Raw genomic sequence first — 14,176 nt, forward strand, 5'->3', positions numbered from 1 at the left:
ATAGCATCTATCACAGCAGCAGTCTGACACCTAAAAGAACAGAACACAAAACTATTGTAGTCTGGGTTCAATGGAGCAGTGATCAGAAGTCTGATATTTTCATAATGTTCCTTCTAAAGTTTAAGAAATGACATTTCAATAAAATATGAAATAAGCCAAATTTGCATAAAGCCTCACTTGGTAGATGAAATATCCATGCAATATTTTCCATGTGGTTGTGTGCCTATTTAATTACAAAGTCAGAATCAGTGGATAGTTCATATTGATGACTAAGGGAATCAATTTAACCTAAAGGCAGGCCAGGCAGGCTAGTTAAAAAATACATTATTCAAGCATAAACTGATTAATAGGCATATAAATAGTTCATTTGTGTAACACATCTCCACCAACACCATCTGTATTGCTTCAAATAATTGTATTGATAAGTAAGAAATATTGTTATTTTGGAGAAAATATTCAAAACTAATGGTGCAATCCTGTATATGTCTACTTGGAAAGTAAGAAGAAGAAAAGAGTTTGGATTTGATATCCCGCTTTATCACTACCCGAAGGAGTCTCAAAGCGGCTAACATTCTCCTTTCCCTTCCTCCCCCACAACAAACACTCTGTGAGGTGAGTGGGGCTGAGAGACTTCAAAGAAGTGTGACTGGCCCAAGGTCACCCACAGCTGCATGTGGAGGAGCGGAGACTCGAACCCGGTTCCCCAGATTACGAGACTACGGCTCTTAACCACTACACCACACTGGCTCTCTGGGTGCAATGAGGCTTACTCCCAGGTAAGGGAGTTTATGATTGCAGCCTCAATGAGAGATGGAAATCATTTTACTATTTATAATCCAGTATTGGACCAGAAGTGAGAGCTGGACCATAAAGAAGGCTGATCGCCGAAGAATTGATGCTTTTGAATTATGGTGCTGGAGGAGACTCTTGAGAGTCCCATGGACTGCAAGAAGATCAAACCTCTCCATTCTTAAGGAAATCAGCCCTGAGTGGTCACTGGAAGGACAGATCGTGAAGCTGAGGCTCCAATACTTTGGCCACCTCATGAGAAGAGAAGACTCCCTGGAAAAGACCCTGATGTTGGGAAAGATGGAGGGCACAAGGAGAAGGGGACGACAGAGGACGAGATGGTTGGACAGTGTTGTCGAAGCCACAAACATGAGTCTGACCAAACTGCGGGAGGCAGTGAAAGCCTGTCGTGCTCTGGTCCATGGGGTCACGAAGAGTCGGACACGACTAAACGACTAAACAACAACAACACAATCGGACCAGATGTGCCTTTCATTAAGGTGTCACATTTGCTGATTTAATTTGTTTAATTTAATTGTTCTAGATCGTAGGTTCCTTGGGTTTGTCTTTGGTTTATGTGATATATAAACATCATCTTAATCCTGTGCTGGATTGTGATTCACAAGCATAGATGAAAATAGAGATAAGTGTGTCCTTGAAGCAAAATCAATAAAACAGTTGCTTCTGCATTTGACTGCGTGTGCAGCATCCTATCATGGCAGCTGTTTTTCATCTGATCTACTTCAGTCCTGTAGTGTGGAGCTTTAATGAACAAAGTTTGAATAAAAATATAGATTCCTGAAAATTTTTATTCACCTCAAGTGAATTGCCACCAACTTTGGTTGGTTTAACCAAATTCGTGGAAGAGAAAGCTATCAATAATGGCTACTAGCCATGATGGCTCTTTCCTATCCCCCACAGTTGGAGGCACTGTGCCTCTAAATATCATTTCCTGGGAATTACAAGAGGGGAAAGTGCTGCGACACTCAGGTCCTGCTTGTATGTTTCCCATAGGCATCTGGTTGGGCAACTAGGATGGGCCTTTGACCTGATGCAGCACAGCTGTTCTTATGTTCTAAGTCTTGAATCAAAGTTCCAAGTCTTGAAGCAAAGACAAACAACCTGGGGAACAGGCCGTTTTTTCCCCAGGGGAACTCAGTTCTGGCACCTCTCAGGTGGGTGCCATTGCCATTAAAAGAGAACAAGGGAGGCATTCATGGTGAGTTCTGACGAGTGCTTTTATTCTTTTAAAAAAATGTTTAGGGGTACTCTCATTTTCCTACTCAGATTGAAATACTGCCACTTAATGAGGCCAAACTTAGATTCACAAAATATTTATGGCAATGCGTACCCCTGTGTCACCCTAGAAAAAAGCACTGGTTCTGACACCTCTTTTTCTAGAATAAAAACACTGGGAAACAGTGTATGTGTGTGTGTGTGTGTGTGTGTGTGTGTGTATATGTGTGTGTGTGAGAGAGTGAGAGTGAGAGACAGACAGAGAGACAATGAATAAGGGAGGGAGGGAGAGAAAGAAATGGAAATATTTACATGCACAAAAAGAAAAAAAATCAAATGAATTAAAAATCAAGTGATGAAAATTAACTGCGACAAGAGCTTTTGCTCTGCTTCACTTGATGAAAATGCATTGATCTCCCATTCTGTAGTTGTGCAGTGTCCTGACATATTACTAGAAGATGATAGGAGTCTGATGAGTAAAAGCAATGGAGAATTGTGCCATTAGCAAGTTAACAGCTTGATCTCCGTACCCTGTGGTTTCCAACGGCCTCCCATGCATGAAGTGTGACAGCTTGTACAGCAATTTGCCAGGAAATGCTTTGCACTCAGAGACATGGACAGCAGTCCACAAACTGAAATCGGCAAATTAATTGTAGTAATATTCTTTTAAAATTCCTTTTGCCTTAACAAACACTGGGACCACCAAATCTTTCCCACTTGGGGCCTCAGAGCCATCTGCTGACTGTTATAATCTCAGGCAGACTGGCAGCTGAAGACAAATGAGAGATAATTGAGTCATACATCATCTTTCAGTTTTATTTTAGGTTACCTGGGCTGAATAAGGCTGCAGAGTTGACCATTCTTGTAATCCCATAGGTGTAGCTCAGCCATTAAATGTCTGGTTTTCTATTTTCCTCGACTTTGCTGCTTTATGGTATCATAGAAATAAAGCTGTTGGTGGAGATTAATGCATTGGCTTTTGTAAAACAAGAAACAGCAGTTAAGGCTAATTAGTGTGATGTACTTCAGCGAGTTTCCATATGTACAAATATTACTCTGTACATTTAATGTTTGTCAGAATATGATTTTTAGACTTTAGTCCTTTTAAGAATTGTCAAGGAATATGCTTGGTTTTTCCAAAGGCGATATTGTCAACCACACACGACAAAAATAAATAGTAAATACTCAGTATCATTACATGCCAGGACTTCCTTATAATACCATTATAATACCGTTATAATATAATGTTAATTTAAGAAGTTCATGGAGGGAAACTTTTCTGGCCCTGTTCCCCCACTTTAGTTGCCTGGAAAGCCTCACAGAAGGTTCAGTGGACTTTTCTGAACAATGTGCATTGGGGTCCATAACAGTTTCAGTTTCAGTTAGTTTTTGCTTTCAAAGATGCATATTTGCCAATCCTTGCTCTGGAATACTTTCTGTAGAAATCACATTAATCACATGACGGTTATGGATACCATGAAGTGGACAGAACCTTCTGAATGACATTTTTAATTTTGTTTTTGTCCACCCAATTGTCTCTAAATAATTACATTCTAGAATAGGAGTGGCTAGTCTGCAATCACAGTCTGATTTCATGTGAGTGATGGGGGGAGAGAAATAAGGTGTGACTTTACTCCATACCTACCTAGTACAGGTCTGTGGCCCCTGACAGGTTACCCCTGAGGAAATGCAGTGCCTTCCGTACCTTGTAGCTTTTCGATAAATACTTCTCTTGGATGTGCTGTTTCTCAAACCAGCTTCCATACAATTTGAAAACGCAAGGCATGATTCCATTGTGGTGTAAACAGTTCAGGAAGCTTTTGCGCATGTGCTGCTGATGGTGCATGCATAAATGAAAGTGTCAGTCACTAAGAGTTTAACATGGGAAAATAAATCATTGTGAGAAGACATCCCCACACCTGCTCGAGTGGGAAAAGCAGTGGAAGAAAGTGACTTGTAAATGCTGTGTGTGTTTGTGCGTTAGAGACAGAGAGAGAGATGACTTCGCATCATTGGACATCTACACAGATGGAACTCTTGGTCAGCTGGGTTTCCCAACTGGTTTCACCACTGAAATCAATGGGAAAGTTACTGCAAATATGGGAGCACAATCTGCACCTCAGAATTCCCTTGTATAGAAGAAGTTCCTGTATCAAACTGTGCAAATACATGGAGGTTAGATCCGTAGGTTCTAATGGTGTGTACCTTCCTTGAAGGAAAGGCCGCCCAACAGAAGGGGACTTTTCAGTCCTGGTGTTTCTATATGCATTGGGTCAGATTGCAGCATTTAGGGAATCACTCATCTTGTTTTGTTTATCGTGTGCAGTGCGTGCTTTAATTAAACTTTCTAATGAAAACAATAAACTAGTAATAATCAGAGAAGAATGGAAGGTCTATTTTCCATAGTCATTTGTTTTCCTTTGAGGAAGGGAAGAGCTTATAATTGTGAAATGTCTGCTTTCTAAAGGACTTGGAAGCCCAAAGCAAAAGAATTATCCACATTTTGCACTAATTTTAGTAAAATCTGTATTCCAAAGTGACACTGGGGGAAATTGCCTAATAATTTTACCAGTCAGTAAATGGGAGGAAGACAAAGCAAATCCTTATGTAGTATATTTTTCAGGAATTACAGAAGTTGGTACAGTGACCTAATTAACATTTCACAGATTTGTAAGAAGGCACTCCTGAGCAGATAATACAGATAGGTGTGTGTGTGTAGCAGATATATATATCTGATATCTGAGCATCTATAATAATAGTAATAGTAATAAAATAACAATAATTAATAAAAATAAATTTCCCACCCATCCTTCACTCTCAGGTCTCAGGGCAAGCTACATCTATACAAAAATGCAAGAATAACATCAGTTAAAACAATCTACAGTCAAAAGTATAGGGTAGATCCTAAAAAACGTGTGTGTGTGTGTGTGTGTCTTTATACTAACTAGGTCATTGTACTTGTTTCCTAAATTCTATTCCGGATTCTGTGCATTCTGCTTAAGGGTTTTTCTACAGTTAAAGAGCCAAGATTCTGTGATAATTGGTTAAATCAGATTTAACAATGCAGTCAGATAAACAGTTGTGGTAGCTGCTGCCATAGCAACATCATCGCGCTCACCCTCTCTGTGCCTGCGTCTTCTTTCCTCCGTCCTACCCTCCCCCTCCCTGCTCACACACCCCTCCTCCTCTCCAGCAAGTGACACATTTGCTAATGCTCTGTGTGTTTGAGAGGGTTTAATGGCAACGCTCTTTGCATTGAAGACTATTCAAAATGATGAATGAGGAAGCAGCTCAGAAGAGTGATGGTGGAGAGAAGTATAATGGAAGTAATCAGAGGAAGAAAAGACCCAAGAAGGTAATGTAAACGGACACAGCAATATGTGTATATGTGTTGTGTGTGTGGAGCAATAAGACAGTAGTAGTCCTCTGAAGTCTTAAGAATGAAGGTGTATGGATCACCTTTTCTGTGTTTACTCTGTGGAAGACCATATTGCCTGTTACTGTTTGCTTAATATTCTGAAAACATTAAGAAGTAGTAGTGTCTTAGTCACTAAGGCATTGTGGTATATAGAAGCTACATGTCTAGGGTGTGAAGGTTGTAGTAGGAATGTGTTACCCGCTGCTGATATCTAGCTAATTTGGCGATAAGGAAATGCTTTGGTTATTCTTTTTCGGAGTGTCTTGAAATGGTAGACAAACCTAATGTTAATCCGAATGGACAGTGACTGAAGGGCTCTTTTAAAAAGCACCCAGCTGCCTGTTTTGTTGAATTACTATTGACTTTGTTATGCCTTGCTGCATTGGTTTCATTGCATGCTATTCCTCCTTTAAAAAAAGATTAAACTGTTTGATTGTGGCAAGAGGAATAGTGTAGGTGGACATGGCACTGGCTTTATTTCTTGTGGATGTGTGAATTGGGATTTATATCCTTTAACTACCTTTAGCTGAGATTTCTCTCTCTCATTCAAATGAAAGGTGTGAAAGTACAAAAACCAACAACAACAACCCTGAGTTTCCTTTTCCCAGGTGCCTGTAGCAACCAGATACTTGCAGTACCCTGCTGCTAATGTGAAAGCGATGGAGGGCAACATAAAATACACAGCCACACCCAGCTTTTTGGCCAGGCTTTCTAAAGGTTTCCTGAGCTGCAACCCTATGCATTTTTACTCAGAAGTAAGTCCTACTTTTCCAAGGACAGAATGCATAGGATTTGAACCCCCAGGTCTTAAAATTAATCTTCCCACTTGGAAGTAGTTTCCTCAAAACAAATTATTTTGAAACCAGTTTCATTTATAAAATGGGAGCAAACATGCACGTGCAACACCCCCCCCCCCCGCACTGAAAAATTACTTCTATAGAAATATTATCATGCTGTCTGTCCTTCTCTTTCTCTCACTTTTTAATACCTTACTACAAGAGTAGCTCCTGTGAAAAATATCCTAGTCCTTAGGTATCCTTGGGGATACAGCAATGAAAGAGCTGCTATGCTTTGTAAGAAGCTGTGTAGCCCAAGGGGGAAAATGCAGCAAATGTTCAGCGATGCATCTTGCAGTCATCTGTTGTAAACTTGAGTAGAATTTACATGATGCTGTAATATATCTTTCCAAAAGATAAGCCTCTGTATTTTTAGAAACTTGATAATATGTGTTCCATACAACAGAGATGAAAGAAAGCAGACCTGCCAAAGGCATTTGAAGTATGGAGAATTATCTTTCTTTGGTAGTGTGTATATGTTTTAATAAATTTAGGCTGAAATCCTGCACCCAGTGGGTAAACTCCATTGAACTTAATAGGAATTAATTCTGAAGAAATGTATAGGATTGCTCTGTGAGGATATGTCCTGATCCAGCTGACGGAATTTTTTTTATAAAAAGTTAAAACATGGTGACTCCACTTTTCCGTGCATTGCCTTAGTGTGTAATGTTTGATTTAGGTTGAGTTTCATACCTAGGCAAAAGGGAAGAGCTATTTACCTTTGTTTGTCCCAAATTAAAGGGCCATACATGTATAATGCACATAAATCTGTACCTGCACAAAAACGATCCAGTCTGTATGGAATCCAATTCCCTTATCTTCTTAAGTCCCCTTCAGACCCCAAAATCTGAAAGATCACCTCCTTCCCTATAGACCCTCTTGGGAGTTAAGATTGACAGAGGGAGCCATCTTAGTATTTCCATCTGCCTCCAAAGTTTGGAGGGGTTGGTGGCTTATGAGAGGGCAGGGGTGCCAGCTCTTGGGGACCATGCCCCTTTGGACTCCTCCTATACTTTCAGGCTGGGGGCCAGCACCCCCTCCTCCATGTTCAGAAGGCACAGAGGTGAGTCAAAGAGCTGACTGTTACTTGGCTCCAGTGTCTGGTTCCTTCCCCTCCACAGGCTCCTGCTGGTGGTGGCACCAAGAGGAGGTGGAGGAGGAGCCACTGGCCATTGAAGCCACATGGCTGCCATGTTCAACTCTGCCCTAGGCTCCTCCCAACATCCTGATGTTGTGTACAAGATGCCAGGACATCACACATGTGACATTGCCACCTGCCTTCGACCTCCCAAACTGGCACATCTGGGACAGAGGGCATTGTCTATGGCAGCTCCTAAGCTATAGAATTCTGTTCTCACAGAGGCATGTATGACACTTCTATTGTATAGAGTCTGCCATATGCTGAAGATGCCCTTTACCCTGGCCTTTAACACCCAAGATACATAGGGTGATCCACAACTAAGTTTTACTCAGAATGTGTCTACTCTGAGTAAAACTTAATTGCATACCGCCTATGTATTTTTAGGACCCGCTCTATTCTTCAGAATGTAAATTGTTTGTACTGATTTTAATCTTGTGTTTTTATATTGTCGTAACTCACCCTGGGCTTTTATGGCTCAGAATCTAGCCAAATAAGAATGATGATAGCCAAGTAGAAAAAGTCTTCTGGGGCTCACCTTTAGCCTGTCACCATACACCTGGTACTGACTTTCCTGGATGCTGATGGGATTTCTGTAGCAGGGTTCCTTTTCTACTCATGGAGGAGGCTCCCCATATGATTAGGAACCAAAGATCACGAGTAGGGCAGATTCTTGTGGAAGTGCTGCTTTGCATGCAGAGGGTCTCAGGTTCAACTCCCAATCTCTGGGAGTGTCTCTTGCCTAAAATCCCAGAGACCTTTTGCCAGTAAGGGCAGATACTGTTGAGCTAGATGGACCAGATAGTCCTAGTATAAGGCAGGATTCCACGTTCCAATAACACAGGTTTTAAGGGCAGATGCAATTAGATTAGGGTGGTCCTTAAACAGACAAGGTAGTGTTAAAGAACTGTAATGATTAAGTGATCTTTTCATTTTCATTATTAATTCTAAGCTTACAACTTCATTGTTGATATATATGGATCTGTTTCTGTTTAAACTCAGCTTAACTTGCCTGCTCTAATATATTCCATTCTTTTGTCATCAAAATGAATTCCCAGAAGAGTAATTAAAGTTGTATCCAAATACGCTGACAAAACAACTCCTTGCTTTTGTATCAGATCTCTTAAAATTACCATTAACAGTAACCCCAGCATAAGTTTGATAGAAAGGACCTTGAGCCTGGGAGCTGACGCTTCTCTCAAGAATGCAAAGAACACAAAATGAAGGAAATTTTGGCAATAAATTTCTAGGTGAGTTGATGTCTTCGTAGGCATAGCAATAAAAATGCCTGGCATCTTGATCTAAAAACTTACAATCAGAAGGAATCGCCAATGGAACCAGTTCCCTGGGTTTGAGCGGCTTCTCATAGGAACCTATGAAGCTGCCTTAAATCATATCAGCCCATGTCTCACCCACCAGTCACCCCATCAAAAGGAAAAAGGCACCCATACCAGCCACCGCCATGCTCACAGATCAAAATTCTACGCACTTTTCAGAACAGATTGGGGGGCTGGGGTTCCTGTCCTGGCACCGAGTGCAGGCATGTTTAAGGGGAATGTTCAATATGGAAGAGACTGAGTCAGGAACAAATATTCAGGAGGATAGTCAGGAGGAAGAACAAATATTCCCTTATGCGTTGTGGAGTTTTGAGGGGACACTTACACTTACCTGTGACCTTTAGTGGGCACCATAGGAGGCACTGATGGATGCAGCAGGAACCTCTGGGTGTTTCATTGATGGCCCCTTGTATATTTTATGTAGAACTTTTATGCTTTTGCAAAGGAACAATATACGTTGTAAAGGAAAATGTGTGCTCAAATCCTTGGCTGCAAGCTGAAATGCTGAGTACATCAGTGCCATAGAAAATAACTCTTCTTTCTATTAAAGTGTTTGGAAATTCCATAGTTTCCTTAATGTCTGGAAAATATTAATAGAGTTTCCAGGAATGCATCTACACAGCATTCTTTTCTCCTAGTATTATTAAAGAACTATAAAATATTTATTGTATAATGAACAAATGGAGTAGCTACATTTTGTAAAAATAAAAATAAAAATCCAATGTTGCAGTTCCATTTCCTATGATAAAAATAAGTTACGCAGTCTCCTTTCCTGGGATTAGACCTACTTATCACACTATCCCTAGATGCTAACATGTGCTATTGCTACATTAACCACAAAATGGTATTCCGTAATCCAAGTGCTTATATGGGAATAATATTAGCCTACTCTTAATTCTTTTTTTTAAAAAAAAATTCAAGTCAAGTTTGTATTATATTAATATGCCTAAGGATGTGGGCTCTCCCAAAAAATAATTTGGGCTGGATAATAACTTAATTGTTTGTCATTATCTTGGCCACCCCCCTTCTACTCCCCTGTCACTTGTTAGGGTTGGGTCCCAAAATTTGAATGCTTTGTTTTGTAGGCTAAATTTAAGTATTAATGTTTCTAGGAACAGTTTGTGTGGTTGTTGCTATTTTTAAAAAAAAATACACACTGGTGTATTATTATTATTATTTTTAAAAAATTGCTTTTGCACCATTTTAGCAAGTTTCCTTGAATCAGTATTTTGTCAATTGACCAGTTTGCTTATAAAGTGAGTACTAAACTTCCACTCTTGGTCTACCTTCTGAATTGAGTAGCATTGCTTTGTTACTTTTGGTTTTAATTGCCCTCTGGACAGCTTCCCTCAAATATTTTTTTCCACAACACTAGGTTTCTTCAAATCAGGCAGTAGCTGTTAACACTATGCTTTGCTTGACTAGCTTTCTGGACCTCATTTACTTCACCAGACAACCCCGTCTCCAAGGGTTAGTTCAAGGGGGGTGGCCAATGTATGTCATTTCCACCAATCTAAACACAATGCAAGCTTTAAGAGGGACCATATCCTCCTGGGTGAAGGAGAAGCGGTAGAATAATAAAGAGCAGCATATGAAAGGGCTTGCTGTAAATCTGAATAAGCAAATACAATGAAATAGAATCACAAGCCTTGCATTAAATCTTCATTCTGCAAGAGTTATGCAAAGGAGGGAAATGAAGGAAAGTATAACAGCATTTCATTAGGGGTTCAGGTTTAAGTACCCAAACATTTAACTTAAGCCAAATTGTGCATTGGATTTTGCCTGGCCTTCCATTTTATGATGTTTCTGGGTTCAGGGTAGTATAGAATACAACAGGGCATTGGGAGATTGAAGTGTTTGTTTTTTCCCATCTTTAAGCCATAGGAAAGAGAATAGGCAGAGGTCAGGAGAGATGAGTACGTTGGCTGGGGAAAGGAGGTCCATGACCACATAGTCCAAATAGGTGAACCACACATTTTCAAGGGATTCCTTTTTTAAAATAATAATAATAATAATTTTTACTAAGTTTCCATTTACCAAATAAACATATTATACCAATTAATCCAAATTATAACAATACACATCATAAAATCCAAATGTTTCCAAATTATAATTTTTTTGTGGGGGGTACCCATGCTTCTCGATCAGCCAGAGTCCGATCATCTATATTTCTGCTGCTTTCATGTTTACAATGATGTATTCAGTCCCATCTTCTCAAATCCTTGTCATTACTCATTTTCCTTTTCAGTCACCTCCGAGTTATCTCCACAAGTGAATTGAAAGAAACAGTCTTATTTATATCTCTGTGTGGACTTTGTATTGCTCTCTCGTAAATCACCTCATAAATCTAATAGTCCAGACATTCCGTTTGAGCGGCCATTCGCCATCTTGATCCATTCCGATGAAATACAGTCTACATGTCCGCTCATTAACTTTCCAGACCCGCTGCCTCGTAAATGAGTCTTTCCAGAAGGATAATTGCCCTTTCAAGTTTACTTTTCAAGGGATTCCTAGTACGCAAGTTCTCGGGAGTTGGGAGGTCCACACTTGCTAAGTGAGATTAGTTACAAAATGATACTGTTTGCAAAGGGTACATGGTGTTGATCAGCTTTTAAATTTTATTTCCTGGTGCTCAGCAGTGGAGGGCCAAGTGGCTGCTATTTTTAATTTCCAACAATGCCTCAGAGCAAGCAATGCGTTATCTGAGACATTGTGAGCAGCTGAAATGATGGTCACCCAGTGATCACTAGAGGAACAGTGCCACTGAGCAAGCCCACCAGGAGAGAATTAACATAGGATGTGACCCACCAATGGCCTTTGAGTTGGCTGGCCCTGACTGAACACTTTAAAACCTGATAGGCTGGTACAATAAACTTAGCCACTCAGTTCATGTTTCTCTTTCAGATACGTTGATTTACAGTGCAGCTAGTAATTACTGGCTTTTTAAAAGTTACACCTGTGTCTTTGAAGAACTAGGGTCTCTCAGGTCCTAAAGGCTTGCCAATGTGCTCACAGTGCACTAGTTGTATAATTTCGGGAAAGGCATGAAATAGCTCAATTGGGCCATTCAGTTGGGCCAATATATTCGGTCAGTACAGTATTACAATGTGTACTACCAAAACAGGTTTGATACTTTGGTGCTTCTAGTTTCTCCTCTTGCTACAACCAAAATCCCATCCCTTTGATATTACGTTGCATGCAGTCCTGCAGATATAAGAATGGCTATTGTACCCAAAATTGCCACAGCAGTGCATGTATGCTATTGTGCATTACAGGAATACATTTTCGCAAGACAGAGGTATCCAAGAGTTTTGTTACCTATATACTGACTAAAATAGTTATTATAGTTATTATAATGGTTAATATACCTACTGGGATAAACAGCCATGGTGCAATAAAATATTTATTAATGCCACAATCTAAAATAGTTACACTGGAGGGGCTACAAGATGTCACTTTCTTTGTACATAACATATTGTTCCACCTGCTGGTTCTAGCCGGCCAGATTGGTCCAGGGTGCGTCATGTGTATGAAAGGAGAGAAAACTATCTCCTCAGATCATCTGCTTTGTGCGTCTGAGAGGAGTATTTTGTTTAAGTGAAAATAGAATAGTGACCAAGTGTTGAGAATAATTACTTTAGGCTTCAGTGAATTTTATCTAATTCTCCTAAAGTACTTTGCAATTAGCCAGCCTCCAAACCCTCAGATGTTTGCGCATTGCTCAGTTTGTGAGCAACTGTGACATATTTAAGCAAGAGATTGAACCATGTGATTGTTTCAATGCCTGCATTTTAAGCAGCATCTTGGTTTTGGAATGTCATTGTTTGCTTCTCCCTCAGTATAGGATCATTGTGAATCATTGTGTTTGGAAGACATAGGACTGTAAACGTAGTTGTAACGGGGAGCAGACGTTGTTGGTCAAGCTGCTTGCCATTGGTTTTCGCAGTGCAATAGTTCAGACGTGACTGAGAAATGGCTGTAATAATTAAAGATGGTTATCTTGGAGCCATATGCCATTGAGTATAAAAAAGAACTCATGGAAAACTGATGTGATCCCAGAAAGCTAATATGAAGCCTAGCTTAAGAAGGGAGGGGGTAGAAATGCAGGGTGATAATCCCCAAAGAGAGAGAGAGAGAAAAGGTAATCTTGGTATTATCTCAAGAGAGAAAGATGGAGGGAAAGGCAATATTGGCATTTTGATTTCCATACCTGGAAATACATTACAATAAACAATTAAGCAACTAATTTGTGAAAAAGAGAGGAAATGATGAATATAACAATGAATATAACAAGAATCTGGCAATTATTATACACACCCCAATTGTTTATTCAGCTCAGCTACTGCAATGTACTCTTTGTAGGGCTGTACTTAAAGATTACCCAGAATATATAACAGCAGTAAAATTACCTTTAATCTAGCAAACATTTGACTCCGGTTTGTTTTATTTAGCCTGTGCTATTTTAGACATTTTCTGCTCCTGGTATTTAATGTTATTTGTCTTCATTTTAAGCTAAAATGTAAGTTAAAATAATAATTATAATTAAGTAGTATTATTTATTGAGCCTATTTTTTTTGAGAAATGATGGAACAATGAGAATTAAGATCAGAAAAGGCACAGGGCCCTGTACAATCTTTCAAGGTTAATGTGCTCTTGCTGATGAGTGAAAAGAATGATTGCAGCATCATGAAATTGTGTGTGTGTGTGTGTGTGTGGACAGAACAGATATAAGAACAAAATAAAATTGAGAGGGATTGCAGACACTCTAGGGGAGATAATTTACTGCTTGAACAGGTGTTTAGATGCTTTAGGGACAAGGTGTCTTCTATGTGGTATGGGCTTAGCCTGGAGGACTCAACCCTACAATTTTAGGAGCCCTCATTTTTCAAGCTCAGTATGCTGAGAAGCTGGGGGCAGGGTGATTAATTAAAGAGATACTGCAGAGTCTGAGAATCTGTGGCCAGTAGCAGAAGAGGTCAGAATAGCAGATGCTCCTTATGGACTGAATTGTATAGAGTAGGGGCTGATATGTATAGATATGCTGGACTTTCAGAATTTTGACCTTCTGGTTTTATGATTTTTAACATAAAGAAGATGGTTACATGGCGCTAATGGCCACATAATATGTAGGGAAGTGTGTAATGCCAGCTTACATTTACTCCCCACCCCCATCTGTTCCTACTGCTCTGTCAGTGTCTGTGAACTTCATTTCCCTGTCATGATAAGGACAACAGGAACTATCCTTTTCTGTGCATTTCCATGTGTTAAGCCAGCTTTGTAGGTGTCTCACTGTATGTCCAGATTGCTACTGTTGTGTCCTGAAAACCCATGGACTGAACCAGGGTGTGTCCAATCACAAGCTGGAAGCTTTGACAAAACTAGCCATGTGGGCACAAATCGATTGGAAAAAGTCAGTGTCTGT

The 14,176-nt window shown here is 39.9% G+C and overlaps 1 protein-coding gene across 15 annotated transcripts in view; it reads left to right on the forward strand.

The window, feature by feature from the left end:
- The window catches only part of ANK2 (ankyrin 2), a 313,351-nt gene that overhangs the window by 108,029 nt on the left and 191,146 nt on the right, over window positions 1-14,176 (forward strand). For 4 of the 15 annotated variants that reach the window (XM_083456946.1, XM_083456937.1, XM_083456941.1 and 1 more), the window contains exon 1: window positions 5,191-5,380. The exons of 6 other annotated variants lie outside the window; for them this stretch is intronic. In XM_083456946.1, coding sequence (XP_083313072.1) covers window positions 5,297-5,380 — 84 coding nt within the window. In that variant the 5' untranslated portion in view covers window positions 5,191-5,296. Of the gene's footprint in view, window positions 1-5,185; window positions 5,381-14,176 lie in introns of those variants that run through there. 5 more of the 15 variants (XM_083456961.1, XM_083456918.1, XM_083456922.1 and 2 more) reach the window with 3 other exon arrangements.

This window comes from Podarcis tiliguerta (genome assembly GCF_965153285.1).
Source record: "Podarcis tiliguerta genome assembly, chromosome: 9".
In the NCBI taxonomy this organism is placed as follows: Eukaryota; Metazoa; Chordata; class Lepidosauria; order Squamata; family Lacertidae; genus Podarcis; species Podarcis tiliguerta.